The sequence below is a fragment of the Ixodes scapularis genome, unplaced genomic scaffold, assembly GCF_016920785.2.
Source record: "Ixodes scapularis isolate PalLabHiFi unplaced genomic scaffold, ASM1692078v2 PGA_scaffold12__126_contigs__length_90152505, whole genome shotgun sequence".
NCBI lineage: Eukaryota > Metazoa > Arthropoda > Arachnida > Ixodida > Ixodidae > Ixodes > Ixodes scapularis.
In genome coordinates, this window is record NW_024609838.1 from 6,361,044 (window position 1) to 6,384,571 (window position 23,528).

The window sequence follows — 23,528 nt, forward strand, 5'->3', positions numbered from 1 at the left end:
AACCCGACGGAACACCAGGTGGTCCCCCCATGAAATCGCTTGAAAGACGACGTGAAAGTTGAGGGGTGCTTTGTCCTTCGATTTGTTTCGTTTTTTAATATAAAAGGTAGCGCACGCAAGAGAGAATGATTCTGTGTTCATTCTATAGGCGGCACATTAGTTTCCGCAATTAATTGGAAGTCCAAAACTTGTTGCACTGTCCCTTTAAATGCTTCCACGAAATTGATCCATTTGTGTTTTGTGATAACCGACAGCCAAATCCAAACACAAGAAAGAAGTTGATGTCCTGCTACAGTACAATCCGCTTGTAACTATGATGAGAAAACGAGAAAATTCCGCTGTTATGACCGATTATCGTATCTGGACTAGAAACTCTAGAAACTGATCATTATAAGTGGTACATCGTTTTATCTGGTATTGTTACAAGTGGATTGCACTGCACTCTTACCAGCTTCAAGTGAGAGACAAGTCTGGTACATTGGCACTCGGAACGTTAAATACATGCACGCCGTTACGGATTCTTGGGACCTCTCCTACGGTCTATCCTTCCCAGGAAGAACTTCCTGGGGAAACGGTCGCTATTTACACTGGCGGCACAGTCGATGTGATGCAGGTGAAATTTATTGCAAAAACTATGCTCCCACCTTAGCGTACCTTCCCCACGACTCTTCTTCACTTATGCCGCTGTCTGTTCTTCATGTTCTGTCTCCTGGCCTTTCCCGGCCTCTGGTTCTGCGGAAAAATCGAGGTACAACTGTGAGAATCATGGCCTCCGAAATGTTTCCCGCACTCTGCACCGGCCTTTCCAAATGCTCAGCTGCCCAACAGAAAAAGCGAGCTGGGTCAGTTTTCTAGATCTTCGCATGCGGCGCTTAGAACCAAACCAGAAACAAACAGAATTGCCTCAAACCGTGCTGTCAAGTGTGAGCCCTCGGCATGAAGCTTGCATCTTCACGATTCTCATCATTAGGATAGAGAAAGGTAAGTCGATATCTGGCGATTCTTAATTTTTATTCGCTGCTCCGCTCTTTGCGCTGTATTGCTGGCCGATACCTCGGAATACAAGATCGGAAGATGAGGAAGCCAGCTGGACTTAAGACATGGTTTTCCCATCGTCGGAGAGCCAGCCGGACCAGTGGCACACACCATGTCTTCAATGGACAAGGTGGTCGTGCTGCTAAGTTACAAGCTTGACCGCAAGCTAGAAAACTTCAGAGCCCACTCTCACGAAGACAGTCGCCTGGCCAACACTGGTACCAACCCTAGGGCCCCACAACAGGGGTGCTAAACTCCCTGCGTCGCTGGAATTCGGGCGACTCGTCTGCAAACCGTACACGAAGGAAGCCCTCGCCAGGCGCTCGAGACCGGCCTGCTAGAAATCGGCAGCCCACGACAGCCCCACGAAGATCACCGTCGCAAAGACTGCTGCAAGCCTAACAAATTTCGCTCTCTTCAACCGCAACATCAACCCCCCCCCCCCCCCCCCCCCCCCCCCCAACCTCATCCACAAGCTCCTATTAAACCATCATCACTTCTTTTAAAAGTTCATCTGTGCAGTACAATCTCACCATTGTTGGACGCGGCGCCGTGGGCCTTCATAGTATCGACCCCAATGCGGCGCCGCGATTCCCCCGAGCCAAAATAAATCACTATCACTATTTAGTGCAAATCTATATTTTGACTCGCCATCCTGATTTCGATTGGCACGACTTCTTATATCTAACTGAAATGACTACACGCGCAGTTTGAACACATTATCGTGGGCATTTGTTCTACACCCTTCGTGCTTTGAAAAGATGAACTTTCAAATTTCTACTAAGTGCTTGTCAAAGGTCTGTGTGCTGCGGCAAGAGGCGGGGAGCACATTTAGCGCTGCTCTGAAGTTCCGTAGACCGAGGATAATGATGACAATGATAATTCATGGCTATTTGTGTTGTTTGGTTTGGTTGCAAGTGCCACCAAGCGCCCCGCAGTAAAAGTCTCTACCGCGCGAATGCAATGGCCGGAGGAGCGCAGCCAACTTGTAAAAAATCTCGGTAGCCATGGTGAGAACATGACAAATGTTGTGAATCGACACAGTCTTCGACTTTATGACTTCTCAGAGTTCACGCACTGCAAAAGGATGTGTGCGCCGCACACATTTTAACCTCACTACAGCTTTGTGGTGGGCTACGTGATGCTAAGCCAACACAGCACCAACGACCACTCATTTCTAGGAGCTTTACTGTCAGTCCAGTACTGTGAAGACTGCAAGAAGCATAACATGGAAGTACCACTGCGGTGCTGCAGAGATCTTGCCTATAACACGGGATCGGAAAACGCAGCGAGAAGAAACTATGAAAAGAGTGGGTTGCAGTATTAAATAAATAAATAAAATAAATAAATTGTGCTCTGCCAAGAGAACTGTCTGCTATATTTACGACAGTGAAACACTGAAACCCTAACATAAAATCGATAACATGTTCAAATATTGCACCTAATCTCACTGTCTACTTCCCCTGCTCCCATAGGCTTTTTTAATAAGCTTTGTCATTTTTGTCTACTTCCACGAATATACCTACGAACATCTTTTACTGAACCCTAATCAACGTAACTCAGCGCTCCTTTTCTAGAGTTTCGTTCTTTTGCCCGTTTCGAGGATCTCTCTGTCGTGCTAGCAAAAGAGGTCACCTTCTTGCCGGGAGCGGTGTTGTGCTTCTTGCGGCTGAAACCGCCCATGTCTGCGGAGCTGCTGGCCGTGTTAAACTTGGACCGCTTCCGCTGACCTCCGTAGCCATACTTCTTGTCCTTGTACTGCTTCTTCAGCTGTGACCTGGAAGCCATACACAAGTCCAGAGTGGGTCAAGCAAACCACCGGTGACACTTCCGTGTGATTTATATTTCAGTCAGTTTATGCTTGTTAAGGAAGACATCTTCAATGCTTTAGAAGTAGGGTTTCACGCTTTCGGGGTTAGCTTTCTTCTCGTTTGGGGATGCTTCTTTGGGTTTATTTTTTCCCACAGATAAAGTGTTTTATGGCATAAATCTTTGGTGTTGGGCAAAAATTCGGGGTTTATCGGGGTATATGTTGAAGACAACAGGACACGGGGATTGGAATGCTTGGGGATAATCCGCCTGACCCAAACACTGAAAAAGCATCCCTTACCGAAAAGAGATGACCGCCTTCTAAACAAACTTAAATTACCGCTTAAATTACTGCATTTCATGCATTATTAGACCCAGGGACCCCGGAACCGGGGGGGCAACGGGGGCTCGAGCACCCGCTGACATTTTCCAGGGGGTGCTGGGCAATATTACGAGCCCCCGTGCGTTTGGCTCGAGGCGTACTTAACAATGCCTGCACACCCCTCCCCACTGTTGCCGTTGTCGCTCAGCTCAGCCAAGCCACGTACTTGGCTCTGTTTTTGCCGGGGTTTACTTCGAATAATGGCACGACATTCGCCCACGAAATTCTAGAAAAAAAATAACGAAAAAAACAAAAACGAAGTAAAGCAAAGTGTTAGTAAATAGCGGACAACGCAGGCAGCTTCAAAAAAAAAAAAAAAAATGGAGGGAGTAAAAAAAAAAAAAGAAGAAAAAGAGCCGGCGCCTGCGGCTTGCATAGCAGCACAGTCAGGGAATTGTGCCCTCCCACACTCCACTCGCGTGTTGGCCAAGCGGGGGAACGCGCAGCGCACTGTTTTTGTCCACCCAGCTAGCCGGCTTCTTCGGTTTGCTTCTATTTCGGGCAATGACGTTTCCCCAAAAAAGTACAAAAATCTTTTCCTAGCTATTTCTTTTTTCAACTGCGTTTTTGTTGTTGTGTTTCTTGTTGTTTTGGGGGTCTGAGTAACCGCGAAGGTCGGGTAATTGCTTCCGTGTGGAGAGCCGATCGCGGGGTGGGGAGACGGTCTGCGCGAGAAGAAAGCCCTTCTTGAACGGGGGGGACTGCCTACAGATGGGGGTAGCAAGTTGAGGGGAAAAAGTTTCCCAAACTCCCAAGGCAAGAGGAGGCCTTAGCAAGCGACACAGTTTGTTAGGGGGGACATCGCACTGCAGTCTGTGTTGAAGCGCTGCTACCACGGTGGTCGTCGGAGACATCAAAGAATCGCGGCATTCTCGCCTGCATTTCTGTGTCTGGTTTCCGAAACACCATTTGGTTCTTGCCGAGCCAGCCTGCTATGTTCAGGCGGGCACCCTATTATACGCCCAGAGAATTTTACACTATTTTCAAAGACGACCATGAAAACGGGAAACATGCTGAAAAAAAAAGGCATCGCCAGTGAAGCTGCTGGAACGAGAAGGACGTTTTTTTCCTCGTCTCTAGCAGCTCATCTGCTTCCTCTTCCCCAGCCCTCCTTCTCCTCGCCCTGTCATTCCACTGAAACTGCAGTTGTAGATCTGTCACTGAAATCCGCGGACGGTTTCTTCGGACATCTGAACATCAGAGGATGTGTTTTTTTCAACGAGTGCAACACTAAAAAAAAAAAAAAAAAAAAAACAGTATTTAAAGTTTTACACGTTTAATCATTATGGCGACCAAGAGGACGCTCCTTGATACGTGGTTGCGGGGACCCAAGAAATTGGCAGTTTGTCAGGGGAAGCAGCCACCGGAAATATCCAAAAATATCGGCACGGCAGCAGCGGACCGTACCGTACCAAGAGTCACCCAGAATTTACGAAAATCTGGTAGGTTTTGTTTCAGTTTTGTGTGTGTGCATGCGTAGCAAATCAAGAGGGGATTGTGAAATCTTAGATCGCATGAACTGCATTGCAGGGAGTCCAGGGAGTTCACGATGTTTCTTTGCCCCTATGAAATAACCGCATAAAAGAGTTTTGCAATATATTGCGAAGGTATTTAGCACACAGACGTAGTTAGATAGTAGAAGTAATCAGTGAAATTTTATAAAGTTAGTTCACGTAAACAAAAAAAAATTTTTTTTTTTTTAATTTTGCGTGTAAACACCAAATATTTCAAGCCTCTGTGGCGTTAAGTCTGGCGAAATGAAGGCAATGTTATGTATTATTGTATTTTATTTTTATTCAGCTCATTTTTCTCAGTCATAATAGACGCCTCCGTTGCCCCAAAACGTATTTGATAGTTTCGCGAAAAAGAGATTCCGCGGAAATTTGCCCATAGAAAAATGCTTCTTTTCTTTCACTAAAAAGGTTTATCTCTTCATACTTCAAAGAAAATAAAAATGAATCACCATTTTTGGGCACCTCTGTACTAAATCGTAGCCCGCTACGTTAGTAAGCCAATCTGCGCGGTCACTTCAAACTTGCTAACGAAACATCGTACGTGAACTCCCGGTGAAGTAGGTATGTCAGATCGTCTGACCGCTTTAGGTGGGCATTTGGTTTTAAAAGTCAAATTTGGGGGTTTTACATGCCAACCCAACGACGAGCATGTGGCACGCCCCAGCGGAGGACTGAGGATTAATTTGGACCACCTGGGGATCTTTTGAAGTGCATCCAAAAGCTCGGGCGCCTTTTCTGCAATAAGCCTCCGTCAGATTGAGGGAATCCGAACCCACCACCCGGGGATCCATAGGCCGGCGCTTTGCCTCGGATCCACGGAGACGGCTGGCTTTTGGATTTAATTTCCAAAAGCATTGCATTGTGGTGATGTGTTCTAAAGAAAGTCGCATTTCTCTTAATGTATAAAAATAATTGTATGTTAACATTTCATTGCCTTGTGACGAGAATTTTGGTTAATGTAGGGACACACGGTATACGAAATGATAATTAACCTTCATAAACAGTGAAATCTTGGTAATAACTATTCTTTTTTTTCAATTTTAATTACCCCCTTCCCCCTTCTCTTTCTCTCTCTCTCTCTCTCTCTCTCTCTCTCTCTCTCTCTCTCTCTCTCTCTCTCTCTCCCCCCCCCCCCCCCCACACACACACACACACACACACACACACACACACACACACACACACACACACACACACACACACACACACACACACACACACACACACACACACACTTCACCCTTTATTTCGACCGCCAGCCCCCCCACGTAAAATACACTTCCGGGGTCGCTGATTAGACCATAGAGAAAGGTCGAGCCTGCCAATGATTTTATATTCTTGGTTTCCGAAGAAATCGCAGCCACCATGAAAGACTGGTTTGCGCTTGCTGCTGCGAGACGTCACAACTATGACATTTCATCGTAAGTCTTTTGCATGTTATGTTCACAAATTCCTGGGACAAAACAATGCATGCTGTCAGAGGGGTGCTACTGGCATCTCACTTTGTGAGGGACTTGCGACTCTGCCCAGGAACAGGTGCCGTCCCCCCTTTCCCACGTTGAGGTCCCCCTTTCCGTCCCGTGTTCTCCAGGAAGTCCAAAGATCCTTGTCCTGAAAGCGCACGGATTACCAGCACTTTTAATGTGAAACGTTCATTGGCTAGGTGTATGGCATTTCGTGAAGCCCGGATAAAAGCATGGCCGTGAGGCTCAGCACTGATTGGTTGATGGCGAGAGAGGAGTGAGGTGCTCGACGTTGATTGGTTAACGGGGAGGTTATGCGACCAGTGGAGTAGGCGAGGAGGAACTTGTCCACCTGTGCGCGTAGCAGGAGAGGAGTTCGAAAGTATGGAAGGCTCTGGAAGATCGACAGATTTCCAAGTCTGATTAGCCGTAGTATCGCTTCGTCCTAAAAACAACTATGGAGTGCACATATGCTACGAGTTATATCTGATGAAGAGTGCCGTGAGTGTAGGCGTCTGGAAATTTATAATAGTATCGCTGAATGATTGAGATGCTAAAATGTTTCATATACAGTAAGACCTCGTTATAACAAAGTTGAAGGAGCGGTCATAATTATTTCGTTATAACCATTAGTTTGCTATAGCCAATGTCCATTTCTTCCCACTATTAGAAAGCAAGGGGAATTATGATTACTTTGTTATATCCATAAGTTTGTTATATCCCATTTTGTTATAACGAGGTTTTACTGTATGCAATGCAATTATCTAGCAATTTGCAATTAACTTTTTTAGACATACAGTAGACAGCACAGACAATTGACGATCGATTGACTGACAATTATAATCCTGGAACATTTTCAGTGCCAAGCTGTCTCAACAAAACCCTAGAGCAGTTTCATACCTAAATGTGTGTATCTGTCACTTTCAGGCATGGTGGTAGTGCAGAGTGACGATTGAATTCTTTGCCTACAAAATAATGGACTCACAATAAAAATTATTTCTACACATATCCGGCATCAATTTAATGCAATTACCGATAAGATCGCACATAGCAACTTTACCGGGGTATTTGACTGCCACAAATCGTGCGGTATGACACTGCTCTACCTCTGTTGCCCATGCACAGTCATTTTGCAAGTCACCACCCCCTAATCACAAATAGAAATATATTGTCAGCACAAATACCACGCGAGAGAAAATTAACGTAAAAATATGCATGTCAAACCAATAAGACACACAAGTGCTAAAAATTTCCTAGTTTCCTTATTCACTTACTGCGAAATCCCGTAAGAATGTTAACCCGGAACCGATACTGCAGATTACAGACGCAGCAGATTTGTGTTTCATGGTGTGACAAACAAGCGAGAAACCGCCACAAACTTGCATATCGCGCGGAACCGATATCGGCCACGCAGACCGCGGACAAAAGTCCGACGGCACCTAAGCACTTCTTATGAGTTGTGAATGCGAAAGCATGAATGTTATTCTTCCGCTCCCTTAGTTCGTCTGCGGTGTACTGCCGGGGACGGCCACGTTTCGCTACTGCTGAGGTAGTGGCCGATGGTTGAGCGCGCGCTCTCGTGAAGTGGCCGTGCCGAGCTCGGCCGTGCAGCCCTTCTGGAGTTTGCCCGCACGGGCTTTGCGGCCAGCTGCTCCCTCTTACCAGCGGCCGGGTCGCTACGTGCGCTGCGCCACCAAGGAGAGGACTTCTCTGGTGGCATTTTTTGGAACTACGCTGCGCAAGAGCCAATGGGAGCCTCCTTCCTTGATGACATATGCCAGCCAATGGGAGCATATATATCAAATTGCGGCTTCACTTTGCTCCATTGGGACAGGGGATTTTGGGTGCCGTTTAGCGCAGCGTCAAAGCTGATGACATGGGTTCACTCCTCGGGACAGTTAACGCTTTTGCATTAAAAAATGCAGAAATCCGCCCTAAACAGGAACAGATACCGCAGATTGCAGACGCAGAAGATCCGCATGTCATGGTGCAATGAACACGCGGGAACCTGCTACAAACTCGCCTGCCAGACGTTTCGGTACCGCAGACTGCGCGGTAGACATGATTCCCGTCGGACATTGCGTGATATCCGACGAAAATTGTGAGTGGCCGATGTTCCAGAAATTTTATGTTATAGATATTTAGCAAAAGAAAACCCCCAAAAACGGGATAGGCTAGCTTTTGGGGGAGGGTTTTCACACGGGACTTCACAGAATACCTACTCATAAAAAATAAATGCTGACTAACCCCAAGTAATGAGACAACCCAACGAAAACATCAGGTCACCAATGATCAAATGCGCGACGAAATGCCGAGCACCCACCTTTCTTGAACTTCTTGAGGTTGTCCATCATCTCTCGTTTCTCCTTCTGCCGCTTCTGCAGCACTTCGACTTGAACCTGACAGACGACAGGAATTGAGCGATTAAAGGGGGGTGTCCCGCATCCACACTGCACAACGTGGGCTTTCTGCCTACCTTCTTGCCAAACTTCTTCAGCTCCCGCAGCTTGCGTGCCTTCTCGGACCTCTCCAGCGCTGTCTTTTTACTCAGCAGCTTTTCCCTGACCTACAAAACCAAACAAGCTTTAATGACTACTAGCTCAGTGCAATCACTCATTTTTCAGCAGAAAGATCCCAGGGTGACATCTACATAACCGTAACGTATGCTGAAACATTGGGACAATTTGACCTGAGGCTGGCAAAAAGCAGCCAATCTTCCTTTGAAAATGGTAGCCGACCGTTGTCTCGAAGACTTCAGTACATTGAGAGTTTGTTCTAAAGCTTGTTTTAAAGCCTCTTGCACTGCCCAGACTTTTGCCACTGCATAGTATGAACCGTTACACAGTGAACCGCGGCAAGCCCGGAGACAACCGGAAAATTAAAACATAACAAGTCATCTCACCGAGAAAGCGGCTAGCGTCCAATCGATCTCCAAAACATTCACTTCCCCGAATCGCAACTTGCACGTGGGTACGGAGCTCGGAACGAGCCTGCGACCGGCGTATTTAGCGTCCCGTACCGTCCACGCATCAGAAGTGGTTTCAAAGTGGCAACAAAGTATTTCGCGGGCACCGGTGCATCATGCTGTCAGGTGTCACGATCCTGCAGTTGGTCACAGAAGTTCCGGCAAAAAAAAAAAAGAGCGGATATACAAGCATTGCTCTCCTTGAGGCATAACTCGTAGACGCTCAAGCTGCTGTAGTCCAGCGACCGAAAGCAAAGCAGACGTCTGCTGCATCAACCTCTGCTGGTGTGCTATCGCCAAGATTGCAGCGAGCAACATTGTAACACGTTTACGACTTCATCACGTGGAACACGAAGAACCACGTTTGAGCACATGGCAAACACGCCGGTCAGACACAGGCTCCTGACGCATAACATTCGGAGATACACCGGCTCAGCGACATTTACGGAGTGCCTCATCGGTGCCTGCACTTACCTTGGTCATGTGATCGTCGGACTTCGCCATCTGCGCGAAGTAGTCGTCCGGCCGCTTGGTTGGGACGCCCAACTGGTGTAGTCGCGGGATCCCACTCAGAACGGCCGCCTGGGCTTGCCTGTAGCTGTCGCACCGCAGAAACAAGAATGTTCAAACATCGTTATATTGGCAGACGGCTTTCTGTGGCTAAGCAGTCAAAGCTATGGGTACCAACGCACGTACAGCTTGACCGCCCACCAAGACTGTGCACGAGCACTCCCCACTTCTGAAATGCCACACAAAGTTGTCCACAAGTATAAAATCGAGTATGGGACACATAAAAGGTATTTGACACAAAGTATGAAGCCCTATTCATTGGTTTGTGAAATCAAAGAATGTTTATTATTGCAACAAGATATTGATAGCGTGTCAAGGTGGGACTCATCTAGTAATTTGTTTCTGAACCCACAAAAGACGAAAATTATTTCATTGTCCAGGAAGCACGATCAGATAGGTTTTCAATACACACTTCCCTGTGCAGCAGCCATACAGTGTGTTTCTACCATGCGTGACCTTGACGTTCTTGTTGATGGCTGTCTCACATTTAAAGACTATGCCACTTCAATAGTGGGCACTTCCCTACACAAACTGGGGCCAATTTCACGAATGACGCGCAACGTTTCGAGTTTTACATGTTTGATATATTTAGTTTGTTCCTTGGTTCCCTCAAAACTTGAAATCAGCACCGTAGCATGGAACTCTGTGTTCTAATCAGAGCAATGAAATTGAGCGTGTTCAGAAGCACCTGGTGTAAACAGTTTATGATAGATACTTTCATCGTAGCTGTTACTATAATTATGATTCGCTTGTGAACAACTTCGACTTAGAAGAGCTATCTAAATAACGTACCATTTGCCATGTGATCTTCTTATATAAATTAATTTCTGGTCAAATCGATAGCATATACCTTTTGTCATCTGTGAACTTTCACGTACCAATCCAAAGTAGTAGATTGATCTTACCATTTTATCCGAATAACCCATATCATTCCTCACCCATGTCTAGAATTACGCACTTGAATAATGAACTTTATGATGCCGATTTGGACCTATATGCACCCAATCTCTTATCAATGCTGAAAAGACCAGTCTTTTATATGTATTCGGTTTGTTTTTAGTGCAGGGCTTTGTTTTGCGTTTAGCATGCCATATACTCATTGTACAGAACTCTGATGTTCCTGTATTTTGTTTGTTTAGTTGGCTGTACTTTTAACATGAAGCTCATTTTTGTTCATAATCGGCCAATACGAAGGCCTTAATGGCTGTTTTTGGACACTACCAGAAAGTAAAGCATTATTATTATTATTATTATAACTGGAGGTTTTGTACTCCAAGTGATGAAAAAAGCACACTGGCAAAATGCGCTTCAAGTAAACTACAAGCACTTTTTCCAGTTCCAAGCTTCTTGTTGCCACCAGACACATCCAAAATCAAGAAGATAAATGCAACTGCATAACTTAACAAGCAAAAACAAGTACCTTAAAATATTGGAAAAGCACCTACCCCACTTCCAGTAAAAACAGGGTTTATCTTGACATGGGCACTTGTCCGAGTCAAATTATTAAAAGCCAAGATAGTGGCCAATAGAGAGCTCTGAAGGCAGGGTAATCAGTATCAAAGTAAAGCACATTTATTTTCACAAGATACCCCCGTCATCGGCGCTGGCGGTCTCGTGGCAATCGCAACAAGGCAAATGTTCTCGGAGCTGATGCCGGAGCTTTTGACGGGGTGGGCGCTTGACGTATAATTTGCAGAATTCCCAAGTGGGCGCTTGCACAAAGTGGGCGCTTCCGTGGTATCTTCCAGTACTCAGTATATCGCTCGAGAATAGAAGGCCTGCGGTGGTCGTCCGAGCGGCCCCGTTGATATCGTCAACCCTCTAATACCGCCGAACGAACTTGGGAAACATTCATGAAACTCGACTTTTGTTGTTTCCAGTGGAGCCACTGAATACTCCCGGTGTACCCAAACTTTGTTGGAAAATCTGCATTGCAGCACCGAAATAGATGGCTACAAAACGGTGGCCCTGTGCAGTCGAATTGAACAGAGGTGTGCAAATTTAACGGGATGTGCGTGCGATCGACCGAACTGGCTAGCCGTTGTCCTTTTGAGGACAAGATTATGAACTACAGATATAAAAGAAAACCCTAATGAAATAAAACAGACATGACGATGACCTGCCAACAAGCCAAGTTCATCGGCAGTTTATCGGCAGTCCTGTCTAGCAGACACTCTAGAATTCTGCATTCTGGGTGCACTTGGCGGCTTTATGGCACATCGTCACCCTAAAAATTAAACTTTTGTGCATAGTTCACACGTTGCACGGAGTAGTTTTCACAAAATTTGGTAGCAAGAGAAAAAAAATGTGTACTTCTTTGCTTTTAAAATGTGCGTATTTGATGAAATAAAGAAGAATGGATCCTGTGCAGACATACATGCATCCTAACGTACCACATTAAAAAGAAAGTAAGCAATACTCTGTGTGAAGCCATACTTTTGTTTACTACGATTCTGGAGTTTATAATGAAGGAAATTGCACGCTTCAGCAGGTCAGCGGCTCGAACTCACAAGGTCATCTCCCGCTTGAAGTCGTGGTGCACGGGGTCCTCGTCGGGCCCGGACACCACCTTGCCCTTCTTGTTCTTCTGGAGGTGGAGCTCCCCGTATTGCTGCTTCACCTCGGGTGTCAGGGGTGCCAGGGTGTTCACCATGCCCAGGGTCTCGATCCAATCGAGGTCCAGTTCCATCTCGGCCAACTTCTGTTTCAGGGCAGCCTGCGCAAACCAGAGACCTCCTTTACTAACGAGCCTGTTTGCAAAAGACTGATACAAAACAGGAAGGAAAAACAAGAAAAGAACAAAGTACAAAGATATGTGCCCCATCTTTTTCTTGTCTGTTTGTTCTGTTCAACATAAATTCTTTAAAGGGGTGCTCTAGCATTCTCTTCGTGGTCTCCGACTTCCCTGGAAATTTGCTAAAAAAAATCAACAAATGTCGCCGAAAAAGTATCCCAAGCATATGGCCAAAATTAACTTTTTTTTCGACAAGTTATTGGTTCATTATGTTTTTTAAACTGGATGTCTCTACTGGCAACAATGAAAAAGTGAAGTCAGCGGCAGGCAGGGGATCACTCTTCCGACTGTAGAATTCGTTCCTAACCGATTACAAGCAGTTTCATGTTGTCAAATCAGTGCTTTGGAAGCTCGCTCCAGTGCCCACGCAGCAGCACGAAACAAAGGCTCGGCATAGCAAATTTTCTCGACTGCCGCCGACATCATGGCGCTTCAAAGCGCGGATATCTCTGAATGTTGGTTTTGGCATCATTTTCATTTACCGATTTCACAAATAGCTATTGTGAATTTCGTCCGACAGGATGAGAACTTTAGGTAGGCATTCCAGCTGTATAGCCTCCAGCAACAAGCTTCTACCTTCAATTACACTTTTTTTTTTTTCAAATGATGCAGGCAGTAGCACTGCCCAAGCAGCGGAAGATGACAACAGGTATGATAGCAGGAGGTTTTTAAATGGGTCAAGAATTAGACATTCAACAAGCAATTACGGCAAGCAGTTGCCCTGTTCAAAGGTATTAGGAAAAAGAAAACAATTTTTGAAATAGCTTTGTTGTGGCAAAGTATGGGCGTATAACTTTGGAGCGATTTAATCTTGACGACCTGTATGGCACAGTCTGCATATCACGATCCTCGAGCGAAGCATAGCAGAAGGCAACGAGTGCATGTAGTAAGCCAAGTGTTTAAGGGGCTACGGAAACTAAATGTTTGCACTTATTTCTTTGTCTAGATGTGGTCTATGTTGTGCCGGCAGCCCAGAAACGCTAGTCTAGACTAGAGTTTCTAGGCTGCCAAGAGAAAAGTCAAGAAAACTAATATTAAAACGAGTTACCAATTTTGAAATTGTGCCTGGTAGCGGTTTGTGAAGTTCCGTTGGAATGCCATCCCATCACAAGTATCTAAGAAGCATCGCCAGTTCGTGGCAGTATAGTTTGCTCGTGGAGTTATGCAGTCCGGAATGTGACTCAGCAGAGAACGCTCACGCATCTACCACGTTGTATATGTTAGCACTTCCACAACGCTTCTGCAACGTGCATTCCACACCATCAAGAGCGCCGTTTTTTGCAGACGATAGCTAGGAGCTTAATCTGATGATGTGCAGACGATAGGCAGGAGCTTATCTGCCAAGCCAACCATACCACTTCCCCCCACCCCACCCCTTCCCACACCCCTCCAGGATGTGCAGTGAATAATAAATAAAATATAGGCACCCAGTGAATACCTTACACACAAAACTCAACTCTGTTACGTCACGGCACAGTGGTGGCGCGTCGAGCGCGCTTCCGGTCTGGGGTTGTGGGCGGAAATCCCCATGTGGAACTCGTGTTCCTGCGTTTTTTTTTTTTTTTTTAATTCAAACAAATACCTGCCTTCTTGTCAAAACGCCTCAACTGGGGCTGTACCAAAAGAGTCAAGAAAATTTTCATGTGCTCGGTTCATCCGAGAACGTGGATATGTGCCGTGAAAAGGGAAAACCAGACGCCGTCGGACCACAATTGCTTGGGCAGGAAGCACTTTAGGTTGAATTAACGGATACTCGTGGTCATCATATTTATTTGTTTTGTTCCAACATAAACGTGGAAAAACCTTCAAGTTGTACCGACCACCTGCGGATTACACTCAGTGCGTCTTCATGTCCAAATGGCCGCCTGATCATTGAACTGTCGTCTGCTCTTTCAAACATTTCTGCTTGTCGTCTGCTCTTCCAGACGACACCGGCCCGAGACCAAACGTTGGCCCGGTAATTGCGATATGAAGAAGTAAGTGCAGGCCTGAAAGAACTTAAGTTTGAAGGTTGATTGGGGTAAGCAGGCTCGATGTAAACAGTAGATACAAGGAGATGTTGATTTAAATTGTTACCAGTGGCCATCACCAACTTGTTATGCCTGATTCACTTAGTCCGATTCTGCTTGCGATTTTTAGTATCGACGTCGACCATCTCAGCAATGGTCCACGCTTTTGCAGCCCGAGCTACGTCACGACTGAAAATAGCGAGCAGTGTCTCACCATGCCAATCAGGCTTTAGCGCTCATTTTGCGGCATCCACGCGGATTGAATCGCCGCATGTAACATTATTCACGTAACGTTTTGCGGTGTACTGAGCCTCGTTAATTTCACTGAGGCAGCTAAAGAAGTCGGACATTGCCAGGAAGACGCAGAATTAACAATTCCAACGCGAAAAAGAGCATGGAGATGCACACCGACACATTTCAATGATTTATTTATGGGCGACGGCGAATTTCTTGCCCACAATCCATCGCGCACGCGCGGCGTCGGTGGCGTCCACTAGGGGCGCTCCAGTTTGTTTCTAAACATAAGTCGGTTTATATACAGGGTGTCCCAAAAAAAAATATTTACAGGGTTTCTTTCACTGCAAACACAAACTATGCATCGCTGAACGCTTATTCCCCACCCACATGGTGCTCTATGGCGGCAGTAACCGATAACGGGCAACCATGGGTCCCATTTTCCCATTAACATTTTGAGAAAATCACTCATAACTTTTTAATAAAATACTCGTTTGTGTTGAAACTTTGGCATCAGGTTTTGACCTCTAGCGCTACCTTTTGGCGTAGAATGAGCACTCGGCCATGCATAGTTTATTGTTGCAGTGAAAAAAACCCTGTAAATTTTTTTGGGGAACACTCTGTACATGGCTTGCAGGTGTCGCCATTGTTGCATACTGAAGATTATTTCTTCCTGCTGGTTCCCTCAAGCTACTACTTCTGCGGTGGGAAACTGACACGGTGAACCGAACGCTCGTGGCACACAAAAAAACTGGCATGGTCGCGAACGATGTTACGGGTAAAAGCAATGTATAGGCCATAGGGCGTACAGTCCTCGGATACGACTACTAGGCAAAATTGTCATGTGTTAATGCCACCGAGCGGCAACGCTCACAACTAAAGCACTCGTGGCCATGAAGGGACTCTTGACATCACGAGCACAACACGCATTGCGCTTCTCGCTGGCCGACTCTGAAGCGAGAGGTAAAGAACTCGTGGTCACGTCATCTCGTTTCCGTGCCCCTTGAAAAAGAGACGTGTTTTCACGGTGTGAATGACTATAGACTTGCCAACTGATTTGCAAAGATTAACATGCACTTGATAGATCGTGGTACAGCAAAAACATTTGCGAGCATTTTGGTCACACCTGGAAAAATCGTACGTCACGTATGTACAGGTTCCTTCAAAGTAAAATGGAGTGCTGGAGCAGCGGCCAAACTGCATCACCTCGCTACCTATCAGCGCCGGCTGGAACAGACAGCTGTCGTCTGCGCATACGCGCGTGCCGTTCGCGGTGTGCTCCGTCTTTCTTGTTTAATCCTCGTATTATTGGCGTCTCGAGCTGCCAAACGCGGTTTTGATAAACATTGCTAGGTGTTCCGCTCGCATGGGGAGATAGCACTAAGGGCAAGTGGGAGAGAAGGCGAGTATCTTTCCGTACGAGCTGAGCAGCTGGCGGTGTCTTTAGGAAGAGCGTTGCGCCACTCAAGCCACCGATAAGATGCGAGTTGGAAGAAGAAAACGGAATCCCCCGCAGAAGGGACGTTCGCATGTGCAAATGTAGCCTATGAGTTCCAGCCGGCACTGCTAGATAGCGAGGCAATGCAGTTTGGTCGCCTATTCGGCACTCCGGTTCACTTTAAGCGAACTTGTACGAAGGCGACATGGTTGGTGCCACATTGGGTTGCGTGACCATGCGAGGTGACATTACGACACATGACAACCTGGAGTGACATGACGCGGTCATGTGCTTCCCAGGCGAAAATTTTCAACTGGGACCAGTTGGTCCCAGTTGCAACTGGTTTATGGAACAATTCCCAGTTGCAACTGGTCCCAGTTGGAGTCGTCCAACTGGGACCAGTTGGTGCCAGTTGCAACTGGTTTATGGCACAATTCCCAGTTGGAGTTGGTCCCAGCTGGAATTGGTCCCAGTTACAACTGGTCCCAGTTGGAGTTGGTACCAACTCCAGCAACAATGAAACACGGCACAAAATGGAAGGTTGACAAGAATTTATTGTCAAAAACTTGGAGAATGAAACTAAATAGGTTCGGTGACGTACACGCTCCGGGTTTAGCCACTTGCTTGCGACGGTTGAATCACTTTTTCAGAGGTGGTATTCATGAGATGAAGGAAGATCGGCCGCTGGCGTCTGTTAGTGAAGACGTCCTCAGCTGCTCTTCCCATCGCGTGAAGAAAGGTGCTCACCCGTGATCCTGCGTTGGGCAGGTGAAGTCCTGATAAGATGCGGTAGCGCTCCCACCTTGCAATCTCTGCCACAACAGTCGAACATTTTCGAGGTAGACCTCCCGCCATTTTCGCCATTGTGCTCTCCGCGGCGTGTTCTCTTCCGTCCGGTCCATGTGCGTCCGGTCTTTCCTGGGTGCCCTCCGATCGCTGAACTGCATCTTTCCATCCTCGAAGTTCACCGCCGCCACCTTGGTGTGTGTACAGTTAGGTCCAAAGAAGCGCAGCTGTAGTTTCGACATTTTCATAACGACGCCAACTTGGGCGATGGCGACCCTTCTCTACCGCGTATGGTGGCTCCGTCCGACTCCGGCGTCAGCATAGGCAGCGCCATCTGTCGACAGCGCGTACCACTAATCCGCACCCGCGTGCCACGGCGGCCGGCTAGCTCTGATTAGTCAAAAGATAAATTTATTTATTAAAAGAAAAAAAAAAAAAATACTGTAGGTACTTAAATAAATGTTTTAATATATTTTAATAATGCACTAAAAGTGTAAATGTAGGTGAACACATTTTGTCACTAATTATATTTTCCAATTAAAACATTATTTAGTTAATTAAAATTTTTATATTATTTTTATAAATATATAAATGTACCCCAGTAATTAAAAATTCCCTATTTGTATAAATCTAAAAATGTTAATGTTTTTCGTTTTCTTCATTAGCAAAGGTCAATACACCCCCATGGGAACGGGAAAGGCATTTGAAGTCCGACTGGGAATCGCTCCAACCAGTTACTTTGTTAACTGGTTTCAGTGCACTCCATTCCCAACTGGGAGTCAAACCAGTTAACTCCCAACTGGGAATGGTTCAAACCAGTTGACTCCCAACTGGGAATGGTTCAAACCAGTTGACTCCCAACTGGGAATGGTTCAAACCAGTTGACCCCTCAGCTGGCCCCAGTTGGACTCCTATTGGTCCCAGTTGATTCCCAGTTGGGACCAGTTAGTCCCAGTTGATTCCCAGTTGGGACCAGTTAGTCCCAGTTGAAACCAGTTGAGGTGCCAACTGGTCCCAGTTAGAAATTTTCGCCTGGGTTGGTGTGGGTTTTTTTTTTTTTATTTATTTACTTATTTATTTACTATACCCTCAGGGCCACATGGCACTGTCTGTCTGTCTTCTAGAAATGCTTCGTAAAAAATTGCTGCTTAGAACTGCACCATATGCTAGAGTAGCAGTAAATGAAGAAAGGGAAATTAAATTCCTAACATTTTTGGGGGAGGTTGGAGAAAAAGGTGAGGATGAACTTCATGGGAATATGTTTCTTCTCAACATACAGTGGGGCTAGCATTGTTTACTTGAATTTTATGCCGTCCAGCTATGCAGGTGAATAAACTGTACCAATAAAATACAATAACAAAACCGCCGAGAAACACGGATGGTCGGGAGGGGGATCCGAACCCAGCTCTCCTTCAGCACTTTGTTTTCTCGGCGTTTTGATCGGTACGCTTCATCCATCTGTTTATCTGGATAATTTAGTGCCATTGAACTCGAAAGGACGATAGAAACATTATAAAAACATGCCAGTTTTATGCCGCTTACCGTGTTGTTGATGTGTTCTTGTCTGACGTGCGGCACGACGCTGTACAAACCGGGCTTGAGGTCTCCCCTCGCAAGGCTTTCTTGCAGCTGCCGAGGAAAGAAACCCGGCTTGAATCATACGAGCAGAATACACAAATTCCACGATGCTACAGCAAGCGAAGCCAAACAGAGTCGTTAGCGGCCAAAGAGCCATTCCATCTCACAACACGTGGTTACGGGGCCGTCTCTTCGGAAACTTTTGGAACGAGATCTTGAGATGGCGTACCTCTTCGTCAGGGTCTACTGAATCTTCTGAGTCTGACATGTTCCCACTTGGCGGGGCAAAGCAATTCGCACGAATTCAGCCGCGCAAAATTTTCAGAACGGTCGAAATGAGCCTTCCTCTCCAGGCTTCAACCACTTTAACCTTTAACAGCGTGGACTACGTCCCACTGTGATATCGTAGCCGTTGCCCTATCACGCATGCCGCCGTGCCGCTTGCTGTGAGAAGTGTTTTAAACCGCCACTAGAGGCATCGCATTTCACCAAGACTGAAGCTGAAAAGAGAACACAACAGAAGGTAGAAAAAGAGGAGGCAACGTCTCAATTAAGACGTTGCCTCCTCTTTTTCTACCTTCTGTTGTGTTTTCTTTTCTGACTCAGTACTCAGTCTCAGGTTTACAATCATCTGCACCGCCTGCACCGCCTGCACTCTAACTATTTTTACAGCATGTCTGTAGCATCGTCTGTAGAACTGGTTTAGGGCCAACCAGGGGCCAACAGGGTAGAGGGCATACGCCATTGCGCTATTTTTACCTTGAGCAAAATGTTCGAAAATAACCGAAATAACCGAGGCACTGCGAAACCCGCCGAAACCCAACCCTGGGAGTTTTGCCTTTGCTGTGCGTTAGGTGGCGCATATAACCGCCCGATTCTTTCGATTTTTACTTATCCAATGTCCATCAGAGCAGAGCCGATTCCGCGCGCGCATTTCGCGTTTTTCGGTCGGCGCATTCGTTGTACTGTTGAATGTTTGTACAAAGACGTGTTGTTGGCGGTCCCCGCGATTACTGTCTGAGCCCTTCCAATACCAAGAATGTCTCATCCGCCGAGAAAGCGCCCTTCAGAGCAAAGAACGTGAGTTTCACTTTGCATTTCTTGCCCGTGCTGGGTATTAGAAAGCGCCTATCGTTGGCTATCGTTCAACTTTGACGTAGGCAATTTCTTCTTTATCCCGTGTAGCACGGCCACCAAGAACAACGAAATGCTTCATCGATATGCTGCGCACGTCAGTCAGCGGTGTCCTGGTGTCTCGACTGCTGAAGAGATTCTTTTCTTCCTCAACTCCGTCGGCGGTGAAACAAATGCGGAATTTGTTGCACCCTGTTCTGCAGAGGGCGCCCAGCTCTGCCACATTGTGGAGTACCTCAGTGTCTGCAACAACTTCCTGCGGTGGATCAGTCTGGAACTGAAAGAAGTTGAGCCCGGAGAATTTGGCTTTTTTCCTTTGGAAATGCATCTCTTTCGTCAGCCAGTTGGTGGTGCAGAAGACCTGTGCATTCGTGGGTGGATCCTGCTACACTGGCTACTTCAGGAGCACCGTTGCATCAAAACCTTGATGCTCCCCAGAACCATAGACCCCAAATATCAGGACGTCTTGTCTGACGCACTGCAGCTCAACTCTGGGCTGAACAAGTTGACGCTGAGGGACTGGCAGGAAAAAGAAGGATTCACCAACATCTCTGCCATTGGAACACTTGCACATCTGGAGGAGCTAGATATGGGTCATGTTTGCTTGTCCCCAAGTGCGTTAGGTGACCTGGGAGACACCCTCCCAGAGATTTCAACACTGCATACCCTTAAACTACCTTCCATTGAAATGGACTTTGGAAATACCGATCATGACGATTATGTCATGCAATTAGTCCAAGCCTTGAAGCGTTTACCGAAGATTATGGTTCTAGAGTCCGAGGATTTTGTTCTGGAGTCCGAATCTATTAATGTTGCTTTTACAGAGTTTGTTGCAGAGAGCAAGACCCTGAAAAAGCTGTGCTTGCACCAGTCTCATTGTTACGATGAGATAGATGCACTCTTCACGGCGGTGGGGCAGAACGATTCTTTGGAGGAACTGCATCTGGAGGGGTTTATACTCTACGAGGATTCAGAGCGGTTGCTTGGAAAGGTAGTTGCACAGCATAAAGGTCTCCGGTATTTAGAAGTTGGGATCTACAGTGACTACAAGGAGTGGCAAATCGAAGGAGTAGCCCTCGCCAAGCTGGTAGGATGTAATACGGGCCTTCGCGAATTGGTGTTTGTAGGCAGCACTGTTGAGTGCCTCCCTGCATTTGCGGAGGCTGTTCGTAAGAACACTACGATGGAGAAGCTGAGCCTCGGTCTACTCGGCATGGATGTCCCCGACTACCGTGTGTTTCTGCAAGCACTGGCATGCAACAAGTCACTTCAACTAGTCACCTTTAAAGAATACTTTAATACATATTTCCATGACATCATCCTTCTCATGCAGGAGACAGGGACTGAAGGAAGGTTGGAGATCAGTGCTAGCATTGATGACCCTCAGGTGTTTGAGAGCAGCCTGAAGAATTCCACAAGCCTGACCAAGATACGTTACTTTCCATCATACGACTCTCGTCCAATGCTGCCTGGTGCATTTCGTCATCTACTTCAACACCGTCAGCTCCAAGAACTTAAGATTAGACTGAATCATCCAATCGAAATGGAGTCTGCAACTTCGCTGGCACTGTTTCTGTCGACCACCAGCAGCCTGAGGCATGTCGCTCTTGAATTTCGTGCCACCTCAGCATCATCGAGGATTCTCGTGGAGGGCATTGCTGGCAATACTAGTCTTACAAGCTTGAGTATCAGTTTCTGGACCTTCAAACCTCCAGAGGCGGACCTGCTTTGGCAGATGCTGGAGAGCAGTAAAACTTTGAAGACGTTAACTCTTGAGCTCCTCGAGTTTGAACATAGCCAAGTGCTCGACCAAGTGCCAGGTGGTCTGTTAAACAACCACTACCTGCTGACGGCAACTATTCAACAGAACCCAGAGCACTGTCCAAATAGATATTTCTGTGGTACTCGCGGGGAGGTTCGGGAGAAGCTTATCTTTGTGAGCACGCAGACTTTCCAGTTTGGGGTCCAAGAACTTGTGCGACGGAATCTGTCCACCCTGCATCGTGCCGTGCAGTTTGTCATGGGGGCATGTGGCAGACGCTTTGCCGAGGCTTTCGAGCGGGTGTCAAAGGGCTCAACCCTTGTTGAAGCATTAAAGAAGGCTACCAGCGATTCGGAAGAGGAGATCAAAAGAAAAGTAGCAAGTAGCACGCGCTACCTCGACGAACACTTCCTGGTAGAAGCAGGTGTTGTCAGAGACACTGTGGTGTGCGGTGAAAGCAGCAGAGCCCAACTAGATCAAATTGGTCTTTACAACTGGCTGCATATCCGGCAGTTTCTCAAGGTCACTGACATCATCTTGAAGCCTAAAGGACTCTCAGCAGGCCCGAGCTCTTCTAAGAAGCACTGCTGACAGATTTGAACGAAAATTTTGGGGCACCATGTCTTGTTTTTGTGGTGCAAGGGAAATCCCCCTAGGAATTTTGTTATAAAGCTTTTGAATTGATTGTCCCTGCTGTTTTCATCTTCTAAGTTGTATGACAGTGATCTTAGGGGAAGACACCAAGGTGAGGAAGGTTTGTTAAAAAATTAATTATGCTTTTAGCTCGGTTGGAGGACAGCTTGCACTTGTGCCCTCTAGACAGTGGTGAGCAGCTGAAAAAAAGTGAGTCTTCCAGTTTTCTATTTTTAGTCCTCTCCTTGACTAGAGGAGCTCCTAGGCGTTGTGCGTCTAAAGCTAACAGATGTGTGTTGCCACATGTCTGAAACGAAAAGATGTTGCAGAAGCAAGTGGTCATTGTGAAGGTTGATAACAGCAATTTTTAGCCCTGGAAAGTGCTTTGGTTTGACTAGTAGCAGCTGTAAGGTCTTGTATATTGTAATTTGTCATACATGTTGCTACTTTGCACAAACTGCGCTAAATATTTTTTTCTACATTTGTGCGTTTGAAGTTAGCTGTGTTGTAGCAGGAAGTGGCCACGGTGCATCAGGATTGTGCAGCTAGCTATGGCAATCAAAAAGATGCTACTGTGCGCTGGAGTGAAGGAAGGGAAGAGATGTGCCAATTGTAGCCCTTGGATGCCGTCAAGTGAGCTTTGTCACAGGGTTTTATTTGTTTACGCATTTGTTTATATTTTTTCACAGATCGGCGAGTATTGCAGCAAGACACTTGTACAACTTTGTTTATCCTCGTCATGTTGTGTGTCATGTGACACCCTGACCCTTGACCTGCGTTTTGGTCAAGCGGTGCATGTCACTTTTCTCACCGAGTTCAAGTGAACGAATATCGTAAAGAAGAGGCTCCTGCAGAGTCCGAGGAGTCAGTGGCACACCTGCGATCGAGGTGGTAACGGCTGTTGCTGCGTTGCTGTCTGCCTGGCTGCAGAAACTCGGGCTGTGGCCAAAATATTGAATTTATAGAGGCTGTGTTCCCGCTCATTAGGGAGTTTTAGTAGATCATTTTCAAAGGCCCACTACCGCTACGAGCGTGCGCTTCAGAGCATGCATCGAAGTGGCAGCGCGAGCTCCCGCTACGATTACCGTGGCCTGGGAACACTATCTACTTAAACTCTCTAATTACTCAATACGATAAAGAAATAAACTATAGCGCACCGCGAACTTTTATTGAAACTGGGGTTCGATACTGAACTGGCAAATCTTTGAAGAACTGGAGCTCAGTTTGAGGGACACTCGAGGAAAGAAAAGTGAACAAGGATCATGTGACGGGCTAGTTGGTTATACATTACGAATTTAAAAGTAGCGCTAAAGACCATCTTTACACATGAACTTCCCACAAACAGAGTCCTTCAATTTTTAGACTTGCAAATGACCTTCCAGGACAACCATTTGTGCTGGATGTATTCACCAAGACCAAATC

General features: G+C 46.5%; 2 protein-coding genes across 2 annotated transcripts; one reads left to right on the top strand and one right to left on the bottom strand.

The window, feature by feature from the left end:
• Positions 1-603: 603 nt before the first annotated feature.
• LOC8041806 (probable rRNA-processing protein EBP2) lies at positions 604-19,032 on the bottom strand. Its single transcript, XM_002414983.5, has 9 exons — positions 18,807-19,032; positions 18,542-18,628; positions 12,249-12,454; positions 9,643-9,766; positions 8,680-8,769; positions 8,527-8,602; positions 6,243-6,351; positions 2,671-2,812; positions 604-732 (listed from the first exon to the last, which is right to left on the bottom strand). The coding sequence occupies exons 1-9, from the start codon at positions 18,843-18,845 to the stop codon at positions 673-675; spliced, it is 933 nt and encodes a 310-aa protein (XP_002415028.3). The 5' UTR covers positions 18,846-19,032; the 3' UTR covers positions 604-672.
• A 434-nt stretch (positions 19,033-19,466) lies between these two features.
• On the top strand, positions 19,467-22,160 carry LOC115332212. Its single transcript, XM_029994610.4, has 2 exons — positions 19,467-19,657; positions 19,763-22,160. Exons 1-2 carry the CDS (start codon positions 19,617-19,619, stop codon positions 22,062-22,064), a joined length of 2,343 nt encoding a protein of 780 aa, XP_029850470.2. The 5' UTR covers positions 19,467-19,616; the 3' UTR covers positions 22,065-22,160.
• The last annotated feature ends 1,368 nt before the right edge of the window (positions 22,161-23,528 follow it).